The sequence below is a fragment of the Sturnus vulgaris genome, chromosome 3, assembly GCF_052056855.1.
Source record: "Sturnus vulgaris isolate bStuVul1 chromosome 3, bStuVul1.hap1, whole genome shotgun sequence".
Taxonomy (NCBI): domain Eukaryota; kingdom Metazoa; phylum Chordata; class Aves; order Passeriformes; family Sturnidae; genus Sturnus; species Sturnus vulgaris.
Window position 1 is genome coordinate 50,002,399 of NC_142245.1, and position 20,559 is coordinate 50,022,957.

At 37.3% G+C, this 20,559-nt stretch overlaps 1 protein-coding gene across 3 annotated transcripts in view; it reads right to left on the bottom strand.

The window, feature by feature from the left end:
• Positions 1-20,559, bottom strand: part of GRM1 (glutamate metabotropic receptor 1) — a 180,873-nt gene that overhangs the window by 128,796 nt on the left and 31,518 nt on the right. For all 3 annotated transcript variants that reach the window (XM_088161597.1, XM_088161599.1, XM_088161598.1), the window contains exon 3: positions 14,051-14,300. In XM_088161597.1, the coding sequence (XP_088017723.1) occupies positions 14,051-14,300 (250 nt within the window). The remainder of the gene's footprint in view (positions 1-14,050; positions 14,301-20,559) is intronic.

The following is a 20,559-nucleotide window of genomic DNA, read 5'->3' on the forward strand; positions in this document are numbered from 1 at the left end:
TGCTGGTAAAGCACTGCCTACATCATGGAGTTCCTGTACTGCAATGCATGTTTGCAGCTATTTTCTAGGGAGCTGTTTAGGGAGTGTTCATTCTGTGTTCCCATGCATATATTTTTACAAGTGTTGATAAGAGAATCCAGCAGCTAAGCTGCATACCTTATGCTCTGTCTCCTAAGGCCAGTCTCCAACAAGCTTTGCATTTTCACAGCACTGCTTCATGCTATTTCAGAACATTCCATTTTGGCATTTTGGACAAAGACATCTTGTAGATAGCTTTGCCCAAGATCAACACTTCCCTTAAGGATAAAAGGAAAGCTGACATTACATAAAGATTTTGAAGCTAAGTCATTCCATGGGGAGCCAAAAACCCAGATGATGATTGTCAGGAAAGGTGCATTCTATGATGCTCAGAAGGCATGTAGCACTGTCCCACTTTAAGGACTTGAGTCTATAGAACTTATATTTGTGTAGGTCCCAGAGAAAAAAAAAAGGCTTGTATTATTGTCATTACCCATAAGGACCTGATGGAATCTCAGATGAGTAAAAATAGTGGTAGATTTTGATCTGCAGTCACTATCAGCCAGGATTTCAAAAGCATAACTAAAAAAAAAAAAAGGCTGAATAATAGATCTGCTAGAAATTACACTTGTAGAGAAATGAAAAAATATTCACCAATTTGAAAATTATGGAGGGTTAAATGTTATGACAGTTTATTTTGACATTTTCTAGAAGAATTAGCTTCAACATTTTCAAAATAGGAGTATTCTGACTTTCTATTTCAAAATAGCATATTTGTTTTGAAATTGACAATTTTGCTCTAGATTTAAGAAAAATGCTTTGGTTGGCAAAGAATAAAATTCTTCTTCCTGCTGAAAAAAAGAAAACAAACAATTAAAGTCATTAAGAGTTGTTTCAGGTTGTTATAAGCAGTGCCTCCAGAATGTTTAGTTCAGCCAAACTTTCAAAAAGATGATAAAAATCTATTATTTGTACAGATCTTTGAAATGTATGCATCTCCAGTTGCTTTTCTCCCTGCTGTTTTTTCAAAGACCAAGGTCCTGAGGTTTGTTTTTCCTTGGCTACAGCCCGCTGCAGCATAAATTGACTTCTTATGTAATAACCCCAAGAAAACAGATACATATGATTTGGAGCACTGCACAGCTGTTTTTGTCTGCACATCTGCCTTTACCACCTAGCCCTCCATATACTCCATAATGATCAGTAGATCTGACTCCTTCAAGAGGGATACAAATCACTCCCGACCTCAAGGGGAGACTTCAGTTACACAGCAAGGCTCCTTCTGATTCTTAGTCTGAGAATTTCTGGCAGTTTCATTTAAACGGATCCCAGAGCTTCATACTGAGTTACATACAATATGTAATAACACAGCAAATACAACAGTTGATGTCTTATTTTTATGTTAAATTCAATTTATGCTTGGAGAATCTCCACTATTTTATCTTTCACTGTGCCGCAGATTTAGGCATTAACAATGTATGAAGTTTATTTTAGAGGCTGCCAGAAGCAGAAAGTTGGAGAATTCAGATAGGTAAGGAGCAGGTATATGAAGATCTGCTTGTCTAGGGACTCAAAGTGATTTGAGGTTAATGGGAAAAGTAGATTTTAATCGGGTAGAACACCTTGCAATGAAACAACCACATTCTTCAGTGGAAACTGCAATCTCAGAATAACTTATTACAAGGAACTGTGAATATTACCAGGGGATCACAAATCCTGTTTCCACTAATCCAAGGACTCTGGATAAAGAAAGCTTCAATTCTTAAAAGATGAAGAACTAGATTTAATAGCACAACTTTCATTGCCTCATGCCAGGAAAAGGAGACTTTAGGTAGGTTTTCATCACCTTGCAGAATCTGTTTCTGGAGCTCTGTCAGAGAAATGGAAGCTTTCATCAGTGTGCCTATACAGTCTGAAAGAGCCACAGCACTTGAATAAACACTTTCTTCTTCCAGCTCCCCTTTCCATGGTTATCAGGACTTGAGGCACAGCTGTTCCTGCTGATGCTGAACACCACTTAAACAGTGGGGCTATGACCCTCATGGAACATCAAATTAAACGTGCTTAAGAAAGTTTTATTTTATCTTCCTCTTCTGCTTGGTATATGCTGTACATTATTTCCTAAAATATTTTTAGTCAGTTTTAAAAATTACTATTTGCAGTAGTGATTAGCAGACTCAGTTATGAGCCAAGACTACCCTTCTTTGTCTGGCACTTCACTGACCTATAAAATTGTCCTTTCCCCAAAGCATTTGAAACATGCAGGACTTTAACAACAGTGCATTTATTTAGAAAACAACACGAGGACAAACATGATGCTATATCTAACATAAATAATGAAAATGAAACTAGGTAGACTCATATTCCCTGTTCCATTAGAAATACTCAATTCAAATCCAGCAAATGTAAAGTACATAGAAGACATTCTCATATATTCAGACTAATGTTGCAAACTCACAGACACCACTTAGTTTTTCTCACAGTTAATAGCTTAGGAAGATCTAAACAAGAACATCTGGAATTTCTATACCAAGGACAAAAAAAAAAAAAAACACACAAGAAATGTCAATCACCTGGCTGGAAAACAAAATAGCCAGACTCCATTCTAGGAGATACATTGCTCCACAGAGGAGAAAAAGAGTGGAAGTAAAACATCTTAATTTGAATCGCAGGCACTGGATATTTACCATCAACAAACAGTCCTAGAACATATGGATATTTCTCTTTTTTACAGGTAAGATCATATCAGAAATATATTCTTATATCACACTTGCTTTAAGAGCCCAGAGTGTCCCTCATGAAACTATCACAGCAGCATGAAAATAGAATTCAGCCCCTGAAATTCTACTGGAGAGGTTCAGTTCAAGAAAAGCATTCTTATATGGAAGCCTGATGGGTTAACAGTCCACCACTTTTTCAGTTTAGAGTCATGAGTCTGGTTTTTCATGTAACATCTCAGTCTAGATCAGAAAAAAATAGTCATTGCCTATAAACAAAACTCATCAACTACAGTCTTTTATAACTCATTCTCCCCACTTCCACATTCTATTTGCCTTCCTATAATGGATGTTTTTCTTTCTTGCATTTTAGTACTACCTCTTGTCCTTGCTTAGACTTTTATCTTTCCTCCTTCTTAAGTCTGCCTATATCTCTCTACAGCTGCAATTTTTACCCTGCTGGAATAGCTGATTGAACAATTACTTAAGTCTCCCCATCTAAAAAGTTTTCCCATAAACATAATGGCAAACAGATAAGAGAAATCAGTCATACTTGGACATAGACCTCTTGAGAAACCTTGTGCTCTATCCTCTGTCTTGTAAATACTGCATACTCTCCATTGCCATTCAAGGTTTGTTTAAAATATGGTGTAATCACCCTGCTGAGACAAACTCCTTTGAGATGCAAACAGATTAACACTTTTAGTTTTGCACTCTAGGTGTTCCACTAGAAACCAGTCTGGGTACTGGCCTTAGCAGTGGAGCTTTCAATAGACTGTGGCCTTCAGTTTGTTTGCTTACATTATGCTACCTCTTAGTGAGTCCTCACATGCACTCAGATGGCAAATCTGAGAATGATCAAATGTCAACCTCCAAAGTCACATCACTGGCCGAGTCTCTCTCCCTTATACCATGGCCTCTCATCAGAACTTAGTTTCAAAATACCAGGGATAGTGTATGAGACCAGATTCAAGTCACAATATTTCAGCTCTGTATAAGGAACTGTGGTTAATGTAACTAATACTCCATCTTGTATTTTTAATGGAAATAATAATGCAAAAACCATCAAGAACAGTTGAAAACAACAAAAGGACCAGTCTTACGTAGCTGCATAGCTACTTTTGAGGGGGAGGGCCTCTGCTGGTTTCACATCCACAAACAAAAAGAGGATAGTGTTCCTAAATGGGTATATTTACGTAATTATGGCTTTAGGTGTAGGGTGCTCATCTGCCAAACACAAAAGAAGCAGATGATGCAGAAGAGCTATGAAATGAACCTGTTCCTCAAGCATCTCCTTTATACAAGTAAGGTTTTCAAGAGCAAGTTTTCCTTATCTCCATATCTGATTAAGGAAATGCTAAAACTCTTCATGACTTAACAGAAAGGAAATTATACCAGCACTACATACTTTTTACTGCACAAAATAGCAGGTGCTCAAGGGTTCAAGAAAGTCCAGACTCAGGTAAATGGGGCAGAAAAACCAAGAAAAGATGGATGAAGATGCAAGGAACAAAATGCAGTATGCAAGGAACTGAAGAATGCAAGTAATATATAACAGTAAGGAAGCAGCTACAAGTGTATATTGAGACAGACACAAAAGGAAGAGTAGAGAAAAGGTATAGATTAGAAAAGGCAACCCATATTAATTCACCCTGCAGTGAGAAATAAGCAGAAATCATAACTGGAGTCACATTCATATTTTTGCACACAGAATCGCTTCAATTTGACCTATTATACAGCTTTCCTGATCCTCATGTTGACATGCAAGAGATGATTTTTAAGCCTCATCCTCGCAATGAAACCAAGGAATTGTTTTATTCTGCAAAGCAGAAAAAACAAAAAAAATCACTCACTCCATTTCTATTAAACAAAACAACAGTAGTGTATTTTCTTTCTAGCACTGACTTGCATTACATCCTTCCAGTATTATCCTTAAAGAGAGCCAGGAAGAAAAACCCCTTAAAACTGACTCCCCACGGAATGAATAAATACAATCAAGCACCAGCATGGAAAATAACTGTATGAGCCCTAGGTATCAAAGCTTACCCACAAATAGCTCATAGTGAATAATGCATATGGCTTAAAGTCAGTTAAAATAAGTGCCAGGTCACTTATCAGGCAGCAGTGAATTTGCAAGGCTTTGAAACAAAATTCTTCTTTTAATTCTTCCTCTCTCAGATACAAATAACTGAACTAAGATGCAGGTAAGTAAAGGCTGTAGTGAAACATGGCCAAGAGCTGGCCAGTCTTTTAGTCTTATAGCAGAATAGACTGGTGGTGCTGAAAAGACAACACTGAAACATGAAAGAGCCAGCTTTGATTTTGTGTAACAAGTTCTTGACATCATTGGGTCCTAAAGCACTACTGTGCCTCAGAAACTGAAAGGCTTTTTCTTGGCTGAAAAATTCAGCAGAAAACCAACAGACTAGGAATCTATCAACATAGGCCAATTGCCTTCAGTCCACTTCAATTTCTACTTTTGAGACATTACATATTTGGCTGCCAAATCACAACATAGGCACTACCTAAAATTTTCACAGTGCATGTTCATAAAGATACTTCAGGTTTAGCCTCCCTTCAGATGAATTCAGCTCCTCAGACTGCTGAAAGTTGTGCACATTTTCCAGCCTTGGAAATGTACCAGGGTTCTCCAGCAAAGGCCATTAGGCCATATACTTTTATAGACTGCCTATTTTTCACTAATTTTTTTCCTTCCTTTTACAAATGCCCTTAACCTTTCTCCACAGCATAATACCCTGCTCTTTATTTTAACTTTTCTGCTCAATGAGCCAAAGGTTTAAACAAGCACTACGTTTCTGCACTGAAAGTGCAGCCAACTGATTATTCACAGGAGTGCTAAAGCTTTCCATTCCCTCCTTTCCAGTATGCAGGAAAAAGTTGCTTCAATTGCAACGAATTATTTGCCTCTTGGTGTGCTTCTGCCTGTCAAAATAAGCGTTGTTTATATGGGCACAGCTCAGGCAATTATCCTTATCTTTAGCCAATAGCTGAACTCTATTATCAATGTTTTTCTAGTGTTCCAAAGACTAGAACTGTCACTAACAGTTGATGACATATTGCAATGGGAAAATCTATTTTCATACGAAGACATGTCAAGAAACATGAAAATAATTATTCTTAAATAATACATAATTATTATGATTAACTCTGGTAAGATTAAACTTAAATTTCTGTTCTTCCTTTTTTAAAAGTAATGAATTTTCTGCTTAGAATAAGAAATAAAGCTTACAAAAAATGATAGAGTTGTGTATTTTGAGTGAGGGTTTTGCTCATGTTTTTACCAGAACTTAGAGAAGTTTCTTTTCTATTTGAGCACTAAAAGGAACTGGAAGCAAACTGTAGAAGTTTGAAAGGTCACAATATTAGGGTTTTATTTTAGCTGTTGCAAGAAAATCGAAACTTGCTTTGGTTCTTAACCATTTATGAAAAACTTCAGCCTCACAGACACATACCTGACAAGGTCTGGCCCTACATAAGTTATGTAAAGACCCTTGAAATAACATCATTCTATATGATTCTTTCACAGAAAAGTACAACAATCCTCCAGCTGAGAAGCATCCATCCAACACCTGCAGAGCATTTCTGCAGGGACACAATAAAACATATACTGCCTAATAAATAAGCCATTAACATACAGCACTACCTAACAACTCAATTACCTAACATCCATATTAGTTCATAGACAACAAGCAGATCTCAAACTGCACATTTTCAGTGTTGGAAAACTTTATAGAAAACTTAAAGTTAAATTATTTCTGCCAAGGTTGGTCCTTGCATTCTCTTGGACATTACTAGCTTAGATAACTCTTCCTGCAGAGCCCGTGTCAAGACAATTTGAAAACACTGAACCAAGTCTTAGCTTTCCTTTGCTAAATAAGAAGCATAAACTGCCCCACTATACCAGAATTTTTAAAGAAATCTGGAAATGTGAGGGGTTCTTTCCCCACAAGTTTTACTAGTAAAGTTCAAGCATCACATTTGGAATATTTTTAAGACACTTAGTCATATGCTTTTATTTCCTCTCCTATTCCAGTGACTTAAGCAAGTAAAAGATAGCATTCCTGTCCTTTGATAATTAATTGCATTACAACTTCAGAAACAAAACCACTAGTCCTCAACTCTCTTATTTATGAAATAAGTACATTAATGGCTACCATTAAACAGTGTATATTGCTTTAAAACATGTTTTCATATCCTGTTTGTCAAGCCAACAAGCTTTCATATAATTTTTAATAAAGTAAATACTTAGTTGTTTAAAACACCTTAACTTACAAGTCAATATTTTAGTAATCCATGCTAATTCTATTTTAGTCATATGTGTATTCTGGTTTTGTTAAAACATCACAATTTTTGTAATCCATGACATCTAGTCTTCTGAGCAACAGCCTGGAAAGTCATGTCTTTCAAGCTTCTGTATAGACACCACAGCAACATATGACTGTTGTCCAAGAGCAAAAGATACCCAAAGCTGCTTTTAATTAATAGAATATAAAATTTAGATTATTTCTTACCACAGATAGTCTGCAAGCAGACTCAAGTACAGTTTAAACATACCATTTCACATTTGCATGGCCTACAACCTTAAATCCCTATAAACATGATTCTTTCCAGAAGTCTTTGGCTACATTGTCATGTGAAGACAAAACTGTAAAGATAAGGAAAAAATCAACCCAGAAGACTGATGAATGGTTTGGGCTTCTTCCTATACTTTCCAACTATTGGAGACCTAGTATTTCATGTCTGTCAGTATAAGACCTTTTCTGGAGTGGTGCACAGGAATTTACATGGATTGCTAGAAGAGTCTCACACCTGTTGGTGATGTGATCTGTTTCATCTAAAGTGGATTCACTTTAGCAAGCACCATACTGAAAATTGTCTGCTAGAGTCTTCTGTGAAGAACTAGGAATAACAGACACCTGGGCTGAAATTGACTAGTCTGTGCTTATTTTTACTGCATAAAACAAAATCTCATTTTGAGCTACCAAAAAAACAAGGCAGCTTTCAATAAAAATGAGTCATACCAACAAAAGCACCATATTTCACCTACAACTTCTATACATTTCATCCTCATTTAAAGCACTGAGTACATACACAGAAATCGCTAAAGGTTAATACATGTTTTTAAAACTAATTCTGGATGCCCATAGGAAAGAGATTTAACTACACACAAAACCTGTTTAACGCACCACATAGAAACAAGAAGTGAAAAGACAAAAGAACACCCCATATTTAAAAAATTGCCTACTGCAACACATAAATCACACCATAAAAATATGTCTTTGTATTTTCTTGTCTCTGTAAATGTGAGCATTGCTTTTTTTACTAAGAATCAAAACGCAGTTCTGCTCAAATATACTGCTATTTAATTTGCACTTAATATGCAATCACCTTTTAACATGGTTCAATGTTATTGTAGGCTAGAGGGTAAACAATATGCTTGCTCAGTCTTCTTGCATCATGCAATTCTGTTTTCATCCACACAAATTATAAACTCTTGTCATAGTAACAGATGATAGACTGCAACTGCTAAATGAACCATGAATAAGGTATAAAGTTTTCTAGGAACATGTTCTGACATTTCAGGCTTTAAAGTCAGCAATGGATCCTGTTACAAACCTTGATAATGTTCAAGAAATGGTCTGATGTTGGCAGGTGGGACTATCTTAATTGACAATACTTTGCTTAGATGCCAACTTCAGTTGGACTCAAAGTACTTGAAAAATGATTACCACTTATTACTAGAATTAGTAATTCTATGATTACCACTTATTACTATTATTAGAATTTCACAGAATCTACCTCAATTTTAATATTGGAATTAGAACCCAAAGCCAGCTAAACCTCTGATTACATCTAAACATTTCTTTAAACACAGTCTTCCATTCTTCCATTAAATTGGAGCGTCAACAACAGAAAAATTACAAGTAGTCATTCTAAACATCTTTGGTCATGGAGGTACCAGGAAAAAAAATAGTCCTCTTTCTACAGCAAAATGGATGTGAAGTAAACCTTCAGGTCTTAAATTACTATTTTTCTTTTTATTTTCAGCATGCCAATTATGTTGTCATCTTTACTTTGTACTCTCAAACTACTGAGTTTGACCACCCAGACTCTCAAAAAACAGCAAATGGAAGTGGAATGGTTTGGGCTCAAACATTTGACAGTGCTGGATTACTACCAGTTTTCTTATCACATTCCCTTTCATAGCAAGTTGGCATGAAACAGTATCATGAGTAATACTTCACCATATCTACTATTTTTGTTAGTTTTATAAGGCCCAAAGCTATCCTAGATAATTTTTGCTAGCACAAGGCAGGGTCTTTTCCCCCACTGACAACATACTGTTGGTTCTTATGGATTTCTTTGTAATCTCTTGAATACCTAAAAATAGCAAATGTTTTCTTAACAGAATTAAACACATTGGCCCCTCAAAACATTTCAGCTGCTTTAGGAGAATATGGACATTTGTCATTGATTTTCCATAAATACAGGGCAGCCCATGTGACAAATGAAGACATGGTACATTTACTGACTGTCCTTTTAACTAGCTGAAAGATGCTGTACTGTTCTTCATTCTCTGATGGTCATCTTCTTTACGAAGAATATTCCATCAGCAGACTATTCTCAGTCATTTTATAAGTAAAGCATGAGCCACTGGCACCAGGGGCCAAGAGACAGGCAATTTTAGCAACATATGTGAGGTGGTATTTGTGATACTCTTACGTTGTTTGTGATGTCAGAACTGAATGAAAGAGAAATAAATACATAACATCATGCTTTTGGCAGTGCAACCTATCTCAACTGTAACCTTGGCCAGCAGCCAAATGCTCAGCCAGGTGCTTACCAGGTACCCTACTGAACAGGACAAAGGTAGAAAACAGAAAAAAATTTACAAGTTCAAATACAGAAAGAGAGGTTGCTTAACAGATATCATTACAGGCAAGAGACTCAACTTGGGGCCAATTAGAACAATTTCTTGCCAATTAAGATAGATTCAAACAGTGAGAAACTTCTGTCACTTCCTTCTGCTTCCTTGCTGAAAGACCAGCTTCCTGATCAGATTCCTTCACCTCCCTCACTAAACGATGATATGGATCCATTGGTTTCTGCTACCACTTTTTGACAGCTGGGGGGATTATTGTAGATAGAGTTTGGGTCCCTGCCTTAGCCGTGGTGTCCTCAAGTGCAGAGGCCCTCCTTCCTCTGTTGTGATGGAGCTGAAAATAGCTGAATAGGCTCAGTGCTAAAGAAGTGATGGATATGATTGGGGTAGGCAAAGCATTCCTCTGTCAAATGGTGTACCAGTTTAGTGGGATCACATGTGTGCTCTGCCATAAAACCCCAGGCCTTGGAAAGTGATAACTGCCCTAGGGATCTGCCAAAATCCTCCCACATATCCTGCTGCCCAGGGATTGACCACAGCAGGTCACATTTCTGTCAACTCACCAACAAGTTGTTTGCTCTCACACTTGGATGCAATCAAGTTCTATCAAGCTCTATCCAGCAATGTCAGATAATAGGACCAAACAGTTTACTATGATAATACCTTGTCAATCTTTTAGAAAGTGTGAATTTAAGTGTCAAAACCATTATTAATGGAGGCTTTTGGAAGCGGGGGGGACAGTCAGAAAAAATTTCACCACAGTATGTACTCTGAAAGCTCCATCATCCTATGCAAAATGAGTTTTATTAGATACATAGAAAGAACCAATTTGCCCTTCACAGTAGGTTGACAGCAGAGAATCTAACCATGCCTTCACTGCTAAGCATTCACACTTTCAGGAGAGATCACTCTACTGACACTTAAAGTTTATAGTTCTATAACAGCCCATATAGCAACATTAACGGAGACTGTAAAGCATTAGAAAGTCTACAGTAGTAAAGTAGTATCTAGTCCTTTACAAAGGACTGTACTGAAAAACAGCATGTGCTTTGTAAAGTTCCTCATACTTTTACACAAACCATAGAGTGCAGGAGTTGGAGAACAAATAGTGAAAGAGCATTTTAATTTCAAACTTTATCTAAAACTTGCTCTTCTCCCATGACAGAGCATCTCTTAAAACTGGTTATTTCATTTGTTTTTCATCTGCTTTGCATTAGCCATACAGATGCTGAAGAGCCAGTTACATGCCTTTTCTTGATGCATGATCTCAGAGGATATACAGGAGATTGATCAATCTATTAGATTCTCACAAAACCTAATTGATGTTTCTTAAGTAACATAAAACCCAGTGGCCTGCATAAACATGATTAGAGACAGGAGGTTGAACATCTTCCTATGCAATCTCTTCACATCAAAATTAATTTCTGCTAATAGCTCTATCACCTGAACTCCCTTAAGCATACAGTTAAATTTTTAGCATGATTTTTACCATTGCTTACTCCAGTTCTATTCTAATATTTATGTTTAAACAAAAAACATGACCAAGTTTTGCCTTCTTTCCCTTTCATTATTAGACCTTTTATAGTTCATCATTATTTCATAATTGAATCAATTCTCACTGATTCTCTGCTACATTTCAACTCTATTGATTCCAGAATATCTGCCATTCTGCCACAGGCAGGATTGTAACCTCATCTATTGTACTGCCTTAATTCCAGCTTCCCTTCAGATTCAGAGAGAGGAATTCCCTTCTCACTAAAATAACAGATTCTCACTTCCAGTAGTAAAGGAGACTGAACTTCAGATTCAGAAGTCAAATTTAGTTCTCAGCTCTCTGATAGCATGAATTTAGTTAAGCTAAGATGTTCTTGTCTACTTTGATAAATAGAAATATTGAAAGTGTAGCAGAAAGAGAACTATTTATCCAGGTGTTCCTTTGCAAAGGCTCTCTTTATAGTGAGTCAGAGCAGAGTATGGGCTGATAATAAACCTGTGAGTAAACGAAAGGCTTTGTTTAGATCATTATTGCAAAAAAAAAAAAACAAAAACAAAAACACCAAACCAACAACTTGATTTCACATTCACTCCCACTTCCCTCAATTAAAAGGATGTTCTTAAAAGGCTCTTCATTTCTTGCTTAGCTGGGTACTTGAATAAAAAAGACTAAATAGCACATCAAAGTACTGTTAATGTGTGCCTTGCTTCCTGTTTGTATATAGATGACCAAATTCATAGCACTGCAGTTCCACTGCAACTTACTTATTCATAAGTTTGCTAATTTGCCATTTTTTAAAATCACTTAATTAGGACAATTCAAAGGAAACTTCTTTTAGTTCTGCAAGCACATAAGAACATGTGCAAGCCCTATAATACTTATTATTTCAACCAGCTGTTGTGCACAATCCAGACTATGCAAACCAGTAACCAGCCTGTTTTACAATCAACAGAACCCACTCAGCCCTAAAAAGGAGTCTCCCATACTCAATTACCAGCATGAAAGAAGGGTATGTGAAAATCTACTTGAAAAATACATAGTGCTTTCCAAAGAAATTCCATTTAATAGGTGATCATTTCTGACAAAAAGCTCGGAGCTACACTGTTGGACAAATTCTAAAACCAACAACTGAAGCTGATGCACCAGTGTTATGTTTGGTAAGAGCTCGACATCAAAATTTAAAGCTTAAATGTTCCACATATCCAAGGAGTAGGGGATCCAATTGTCTAATAGGAAGCCAAGGTTTGTGGCTTAATGTAGGAGTTTTCATTTATTTGGTTCTCTACATTATCAGCAGCAAGATGGAGCACCAAAATCAGTGAGCAATGAGACACCACTACAGTGACAATACATTAATAAAGCACAGCATTGCCCAAAGCTTCAGCAAGTTTACTAAAGACCAGTGATGCTGTCACTGAGACTAATTTTATTATACTCTGTTTCTTCTGTTCACTGAAAACCTACACATAGAACATGTCACTCCCAAAGCCTTCCTTTATTCATTTCAATTGATGCAAACTAAACGATGCACTTGAACCACATGTGCACTGTCTGGAACACACCATTTTCAATACAGTCTTACTCTTTGTTTCATTTTAGCACTGATAATTCTCTAAGTGTGCTGTATCTTCACAACCTTCTAGAGACACTCTAGAACCTTCAAATAGAGAGAAACAGACTGCAACAAAAATTGATGAGAGTAGCTTAATGCTTTCACTCTATTCCTTAGGCCAGAGTAGGTATCTGACTTGTAGAGATCACAACTGTGGGATTTGAAGAAGAATACACTCAGGGGAAGACAATACCATAGCACAGAGTAAAAGGGGAGGACCCCGGTCAGGAAAGAAAGAGACTTTAGGGAAAGAATAGGATAAAAAGGAAGGCTGATAAGATCAGATAACAGAAGCTAAGTAGGCATGGAAACAACTGACAAAGGCCTTGAAGGACTTAATTTAAACATTCCTTCAAGGAATGTTAAAATTACAAATCAAGAAACAGAGTAAATAGAAGGATTAAAGCAGACATTATCAATCTAACAGAAGACAGAAAATATCCATCCTCATCGTTTGAGCAATGTTCATCAAAACAAAAACAGACAAAGGCATTGCAGAAACCAACGTGAAGGTCAACGAAGGCTCAAAATAAGAATTATCACAAGAACGGACTTGTGGATAAAGTATGTGATAAAACTAAAGTTATGATGTTTCAGTGAATACCTACAAAGAAACTCTAGTAAACCAAAGCAACCATTCTCATTTTGATAAAAACAGTCTTTTTTTGTCCAACATACATCTGCACTGTTACTCTGCTAATATAAAAACACGCATGCGTGCTCATTTAGCTATCAGCAAGTTTGATGTTTTAAAAACCAAACCCACCTACACAATCAGCGCCCCAGCTTTCAACAGCAAAGATCACCATAAAGTGTACAACCGAGAATGCAAGGTTGTAATCATAAGACTGGAAAAAGTTCCAATAATCAAGAACACTGGGTAATTGGAGTTTCAAATTATTAGGAGGGGTCATCCTTCGTTAAATACAAAGTTTTGTCACGTGTTGCAGATCACATGCTGAAACCATAATTCTTCACTCCCTGCTTCAGGTCTAAAAATCTGTCCATGAAGTATTCCTCTCAAGTGTGCAAAAGCACAAAAACAGTAATGTCATATATCCATATAAAAGAGTTAGTAATTAACATGTAGTTCAGCAAAAGCTATCACCACTGATCAAGCTGGCATACATCTCCATATCTCCTTTCTGACAATCTGCTCTACCATCTTGCCACTTTTTTTTCATTCCTTAGACAATTAAATATGGAGCTTACTGGTAGCTTAAGCTGCACAGTTCTGAAATCAAAGGCCTACCTACAGGATGAGAGGGAAAGGAAAGGCAGAAAAAGCACACTCAGAGCCTTACCTTCCAATTAACAGGAACTCCCCGAGCACTCCCAGGCGCCGCATGGCAATGAGGATCCCCCTGACTGTCATTCCCTCGCAGAAGCAAACCACCACTCTAGCCTTGGGTAATCTCTCTCGCAGCTTGCGGAGCAGGCGATCAAAGCTCTTCTCACCAGCGTTGCTGTAGATCTTGTCAGAGTGAGCAATGCAGAGACCCTCTTGGGCAGCCAACTCCTTAAAGGCCTCCATTCCACTTTCCCCATAATTTCCTGTTAAAAAAAATTACATCATGCATTTAACAAATTGAACTGCGATGGGAAATTGATAGTTGCCCCCCACAAAATCAAGCAGCATTAGCAGAAGGAAGAGAAAAGAGATCCATCAAAGTGAACACGCTCTGAGTTCAGTGGACCAACAGGATAACCACATATCAGTAGGTCTTAGCAGAACTAGAGACAGCCAAGTTCCTTCTCTTACATTGACTTAACAATGGATAGTAAAGGGGATATTTAACAACAAGTGGATAGGTAGAATCAGACAGTAAGAGGGAAGTTTTATTAACGTTTTTATGGCAAAACCTGCAGCCGAGCTAGTTTAGGAAAACAGTAATAGGAAAGAGGAAAAAGAATTTAATATAAAGCTATCTGTATCAAAATCCACTGATCTGGTAATATTTTCCAAGTCACATTAATTTGACCAAGAAGTGTTCATGACAGCTAAAATTCAGACTTCATGATGTCTCAGACTAGGAGACTTTCTAACTGAAAGAACTTCAGAAATAACCCTTTCCAAGACAGAAGTGCTTGAACTGTGTTGTTCAAACTATATATATAAGAACTGATTCATTTCTACTTATACATTCAGCAAGCCAAACCAACAGTTTTGTAAAACTCAGACTGCCTTCTGCTATAGAAACAGGTGAAACCCCAAGTTTTCTTTGAATATTTTATGCTTGACATGAGCACAGAACTTATGATGAACATCCATCATTCAAGAGGAACAGATGGATTAAAAAAAAATCCACATATCTATTAACAGTAACAAGAAATGGTTCAAAAAGCATCATTAATTTGGTACTATCCATATTCATAATGTTTCCTTAATTTAATGAAGGAGTAAAATCAGATACACTGATTACTTCTAGACCCAGACCTTTTCAAGCGAGGGGTAATTAAAGAGGACTTCCCTGTTTTCAACAACTGTTTGAAACAGCAAATTGCAAAGAGGAAGACTTCTGAATCAGCCTAAATTTCTTCACAAAAAAACAAATTAAAACTCCTCAAATGTATAACCATCAGAAAGAAAACACAGGAATACAGTTCAGGTACTCTGTATAAACCCAGTAGAAATAATTTAATTTTTACAGAAACAGGGATCATTTGCCACAGATCAACACTACGCAGACACACTATGACAGTCATTGTCATACTAAGTTGCAGACAAACCTGACAGGTCTAGTGTCAAATACAAAACTGAAGTTCCCCAGCCCTTTGCACTGAACTGCCCTAGTTCGTCATAAATTTGAGGCCTCTTTGCTGAATATGATGTTGAGTCACAGGCTAGAAATCAGGTCAATTCTGCTTTTTTTTTCTGTGAGCCAGACAGACTCCAGAGCAGCAGTCCTGCATGGCTGTGGGAGGAGGGGAAGATCTGTGCCTGGTGGGAACTCACACCAAGCAGCCCACCTTGTAGGCTCAGCACTGCAGCCCCATCCCACAACCCTGTACTTGGGTAAACACGGTAGCCTTGTCACATGCTGAGGATGACACAGATGGAGGAATTTCCAGGTATTTATAGGCCAGGACCTGCAGTCACCAAGGCACTTACTCCAAGGCAAGTACAGTTTGAGCCATACTGCTTTGATGATTTGCCTCAGGCAGAAGCAGAACAATCTCACCTCCAACTTGCAATTAGCAAGAACTTTATGCTTCAGAAGGATATATTTCCCCAATTTCGTGTGGAATTTGGTTCAACAGAGACCCCTTTGAAACCACTAGGATTATTCTTAAAGTCTTATTTAAGGAGGGACAGAAGACGAAACTGAATCCTATTAGATGTTTAGGCAATGCATATTAAAAAATATATAGCAGGTTTCTCACCCAAATTTTAAGTCAGGGTTCTGTCATACAGCAGTACAGCACTAATTCTGCTGTAGTTCAAGTTAATGATTGCAAGAAATGAAAAACTAAATCCATTGGAATGATTTTTCTCAGCTCTAATTTTGATGCAGTAACAATTATCTCAAACACAGTCAAACCCATACTAACAGTACAACAGCCTACCAAAACATATGCTAAGAGAAAGATTGGTGTCTATAAATTCAGTGAGTGTGACAGTGTCTAGAAGGAAAAAAAGCTAATTAAGATCAGGAACAAAATGAATACAAGATGGAATAGGCAAAAAACAAGGCAGAAAATCTGCAGCTTAAAATGAAAGATTTCTAATCCTTATATCAAAGCAGCACAACAGCTGTCCAGCATGAAGAAGTCTGATGTTTGACTGGAGCTTGCTCAGCTCATGAGAGTATTATGTAAAGCAAGTTTCTGCAACAGCCAGAGATGAGAACTAGTGACCCAGGAGGTTCCCTTAAAATCTATTTGTCATCCTCCCAGAGCAAGACAACATGCTACACACCTTTCCACTGCAGGGGAAAGGATCATGGAGAAAAAAAGAACATGTGACATATGTTACATAGATTGCTCAATGCAGTCAGCTACTGAGATATGGACAATGTAAAGGCATATATGGAATAGAAAATACCAATTAATTCTGTGCAATAGCCAGGAACACAGCCATCTGTACCAGTCTTGTGGGTATATCCATTTCAATCCACTCTCAGACAACAGCTGAGAGGGAAAACATGTAATGAAAGAAATCTCTGCATGATTGTAGTCAGTGAAGAGTTACATCAGTGCACCAGGCTAAGACCTTTTTTCCCCTGTGAAAGAGCCATTGAATAAAAGATCTAATCTTATCTGAAAGTGCCTTTTGCTACTAGAATCAGCTGTGAAAAGCAAAATTGTGATTTTCTTTCTGACCTCTACCCAAAACTAGGTGAGCCAGTAACATACTTTGAGCTCCACAATACATTGCCATTCTTTAATCTTTAAGGTCTATTCAACTTTCACCCTATTAAAAAACCCACATTTTCCTTATATGCTTCTTTCAGAGTCTGTACAGCAGTAGAAAGGTAAATTCTAAACCTATCATGACTGCAAATTTACCAAGAGGATTTTCATAACACTTTTGTCTCAGTGCCAAAGGAAGCTTTGCTTCACTACTGCGAAAATTCTAGATAAGGCCATTTCTGAGAGGGATTCAGATATCTAAAGATGCTGCTGAGAGTTACATATAGTGGCAATTATTCTCACTGATTGCATTCCATGCATTAAATATCTAATAAAAACATTAAGATACTGTAGTAAAAAAAATCAGATGTTATCTTGACCAACAGAAGACATAGAAAAGAATCTAACAAAAAATTCAGCCTCAAATTGATCCTGTGAGCCAGTAAGTATTACATTTGTGCCACAACTAAATTAAAACTAGCATTGTTCAGTTGTATTAACATTTTAGTAGTGTGAGGAGCAGAACCCATGAGCTCCATCTAAAAGGCTTGGGTTTTTTTATTACAGCTGTTTGGCAAATTTATCCCATTCTCTTTATCAAGAGAACCATTTGTTTTTCATTTATGAAATGGAGCAGAAACAGCTCAGTAGTGAGGTGCTTATGAGAATTCTGGAGATTGTTTTCTTAAGGGATACATAGAATGTCTGTGTAGGTCTTCCCAAGCCATATAACAAAGTGTTGTGTTTTCAGGGGGCTTTTGTGTCCCACAATCTCTACCTTAGAAAGAAATCGGCCGTTGATTTATTTGTGCAATAACATTAGGAAATAGGAATCGTTCATATTTGAGCTGAACAGAACATTTCCTTGAAATACAGGCTAATTACCGTTTTAAAAAAATAAAGTTTTAAAGACCATGATGCTGAAGAGAAAGACTGAAATGGTTCTTTCTTGTTCTGCTTTCAATATCAATAGGAATTACCAATTACTTTTTAAAGACCCATTTAGAGAAAAACCTACAAAACCAACAGCAGAGAAATCTGCCAGGAAGAATGCTCCAATGCACTTAAAATGACAAAAGGTAGGGAGCATGGCTCATCTGAGCCATAAATCATCTCTTCAGGTGAGGTCACTTGTTGCTCATCACTAGAGGCTTATTTGCTGCATTTATTCCTCTAAACCATGGCAATCACAACCTGGATCACAAGTGATTACACAAAAACTCCCATATACCCTGAAAGCACTCCAATGTAATGCACCAAATAAGACAACCACAAACCCCAGCTTCACTGCAGGGTACTGCAGAGGCAAGTCATATTGCAAAAGTGTTTCCTCATTTCAAATTAACATGTGAGAAACTATTTTTTGTCCTTTTGTTTGCTCTCTAAACATTATGATCTGTTTTTTCACCTCTCCCAAGCTTATAAATACATTGCTGGAGGTATTGAAGTCTGTTTCGTTGTTCAGTATTGATTCATTGCAAGACATCTTATTCAGCTAATTAACTACTTTTTGGCAGAGAAAATAAGATGAGAACAAGTGGACTGCATGACATACCAGCAAGTAATAACTTTTTAAAATCTTCACTACTGCAAAGGCAAATTATTTGGGAAGAGAAGAGCAATGACACAATCTGATTGTCAAGTTAGTTCCTCATATATTGAAGTAACTTTAAAATCTAGTGATAATATTAAATAAGACAGTAACTGTAGAGTTGTCAAACAAGTCTGAGAAGACAGCAAAGTTTGCAACCACTGAACAGAAATAAAGGCAGAAAGGACATTAGTTTTCTCTCCTATAATATGGTATACCTGCCTACACCATAGGAGCATCTTTGAGTAGGGTCAGTAAACAAGAAACATTAAAAGTAAAGAACTCAATTTTCTATCTGCTACAAGTACCATATTAAATATTCATATGTATACTCTTCGTTGATTACAAACTAAAAAATTTCAGCCAGATTTAAGCTATTATGTCAGTAACAAGATGGAAGCCCAGTCAGAATCAACTAATGAATCTGAAGTGACAAGCAGTCACTTTCTAAGCTGCAAAAATTCAACCACTCACATCAATTTGTCCACACCTTTGACTGGGAGAGTTACAAATAAAAGTCAAAGTCCATATTTGTTCCCTGAAGGTACTAGACTGAGAAAAATCCAGAAAAGCTGTAGAAATGGATCTGCCAGTGTATGTTACTGTGGTCTATCCCAAACATAAATGCTATATTCATAGAAAGCAGCCCTGCTGGCACACAGCTTCCAGGGCCATCAAACTGTCACCATGCAGCCTCTGCCAGACTTCTTTGTGACTGGGAAAAGGGCAAGGATCCAACACCCCCATGTTTCACCAGGACATCTTTTTCAAGGCTATTCAACTGATGTCAGAAGAGGTTACATTTTACCAGTTATAATTTATTCCAAATAGGATTTGGTTTTGTTTTTCAGTGAACTCTATACACCTAATGTTGACTTTGCTACCTAAAGCCCTTTACCACACAACTTATTTTCAGAGTTCAGATAGAAAAATTATGTTGAGAAAGCTTCCTTCACTTAGTAAATTTCCCCTCAGGTGTTTTTAAGAGACAACTTCAAGGCAGGTGAGTTAGACTGTGAGAGTACTTCACAAACCCTAAAGTACTGGCTACTTTGCAGTAAGTAGAATTCTGTATGGGGGTGGGCTCAGATTCTGTTACCAGTCAAGACTAAACAATAGGCAAAAACATGAAAATTACAAATGCCACTTGACCTAAAGTCTCAGTCAAATGGCAAAGCTTAAAAGGAAAATCTTGACCACTTATTGCATTATAAGTGACTTACAGAGGAAGGAACAACCCGAAACCTGCTTTAAAAAGAATGCTGAAGTGACTATCTCAATTTCTCTAAGTACAGTGGCTTTGAAGAGAGAAACAAGTCCTGCAAACGTTGGCCCCTAAGGACAGTTTGATACAGGTTGAAGATCCCTGCTACTCGCTAGAGGTTTTCCCTCTCCTGAGAGCCAACTGGATTGGTTACTGCTTAGATTGGGTCCAGCTACTCATCTCCTCAGTTCTGCTACCACTCATCAGAATCAAAGTCTTCCTTAGCACCATCATCTTGCCTTCCAAACCAATCCATGGCTCTCTGGAAGTCAGTGTTTCCCTTTTATTTCCCTAGCTGTTTATCTTCAACATTGTCTTTTGTATTGGATGGAGGCCTTAATGTCCTTTAGCTATGGAGAAAATTCATTATTAGAAATTGAAACTACACTGCACTCTGTCTCTATTTAAGCTTAGGAAAGCTTTCTGGATTCAGAGATTTCCAAGCAACTGCACTCTAACCTTACAAAGGCCAGAAGGATATGTTAAATGAATGAACTGAGTCATCTTTTGTACACTGCAGATCTCAGCCATCTGTGTTTACAGCCTTTTTTCTTCAAGGCCTTCTAGAAATGCAGAGTGAGCTGTTAAGGCCAGACAAGTACTTT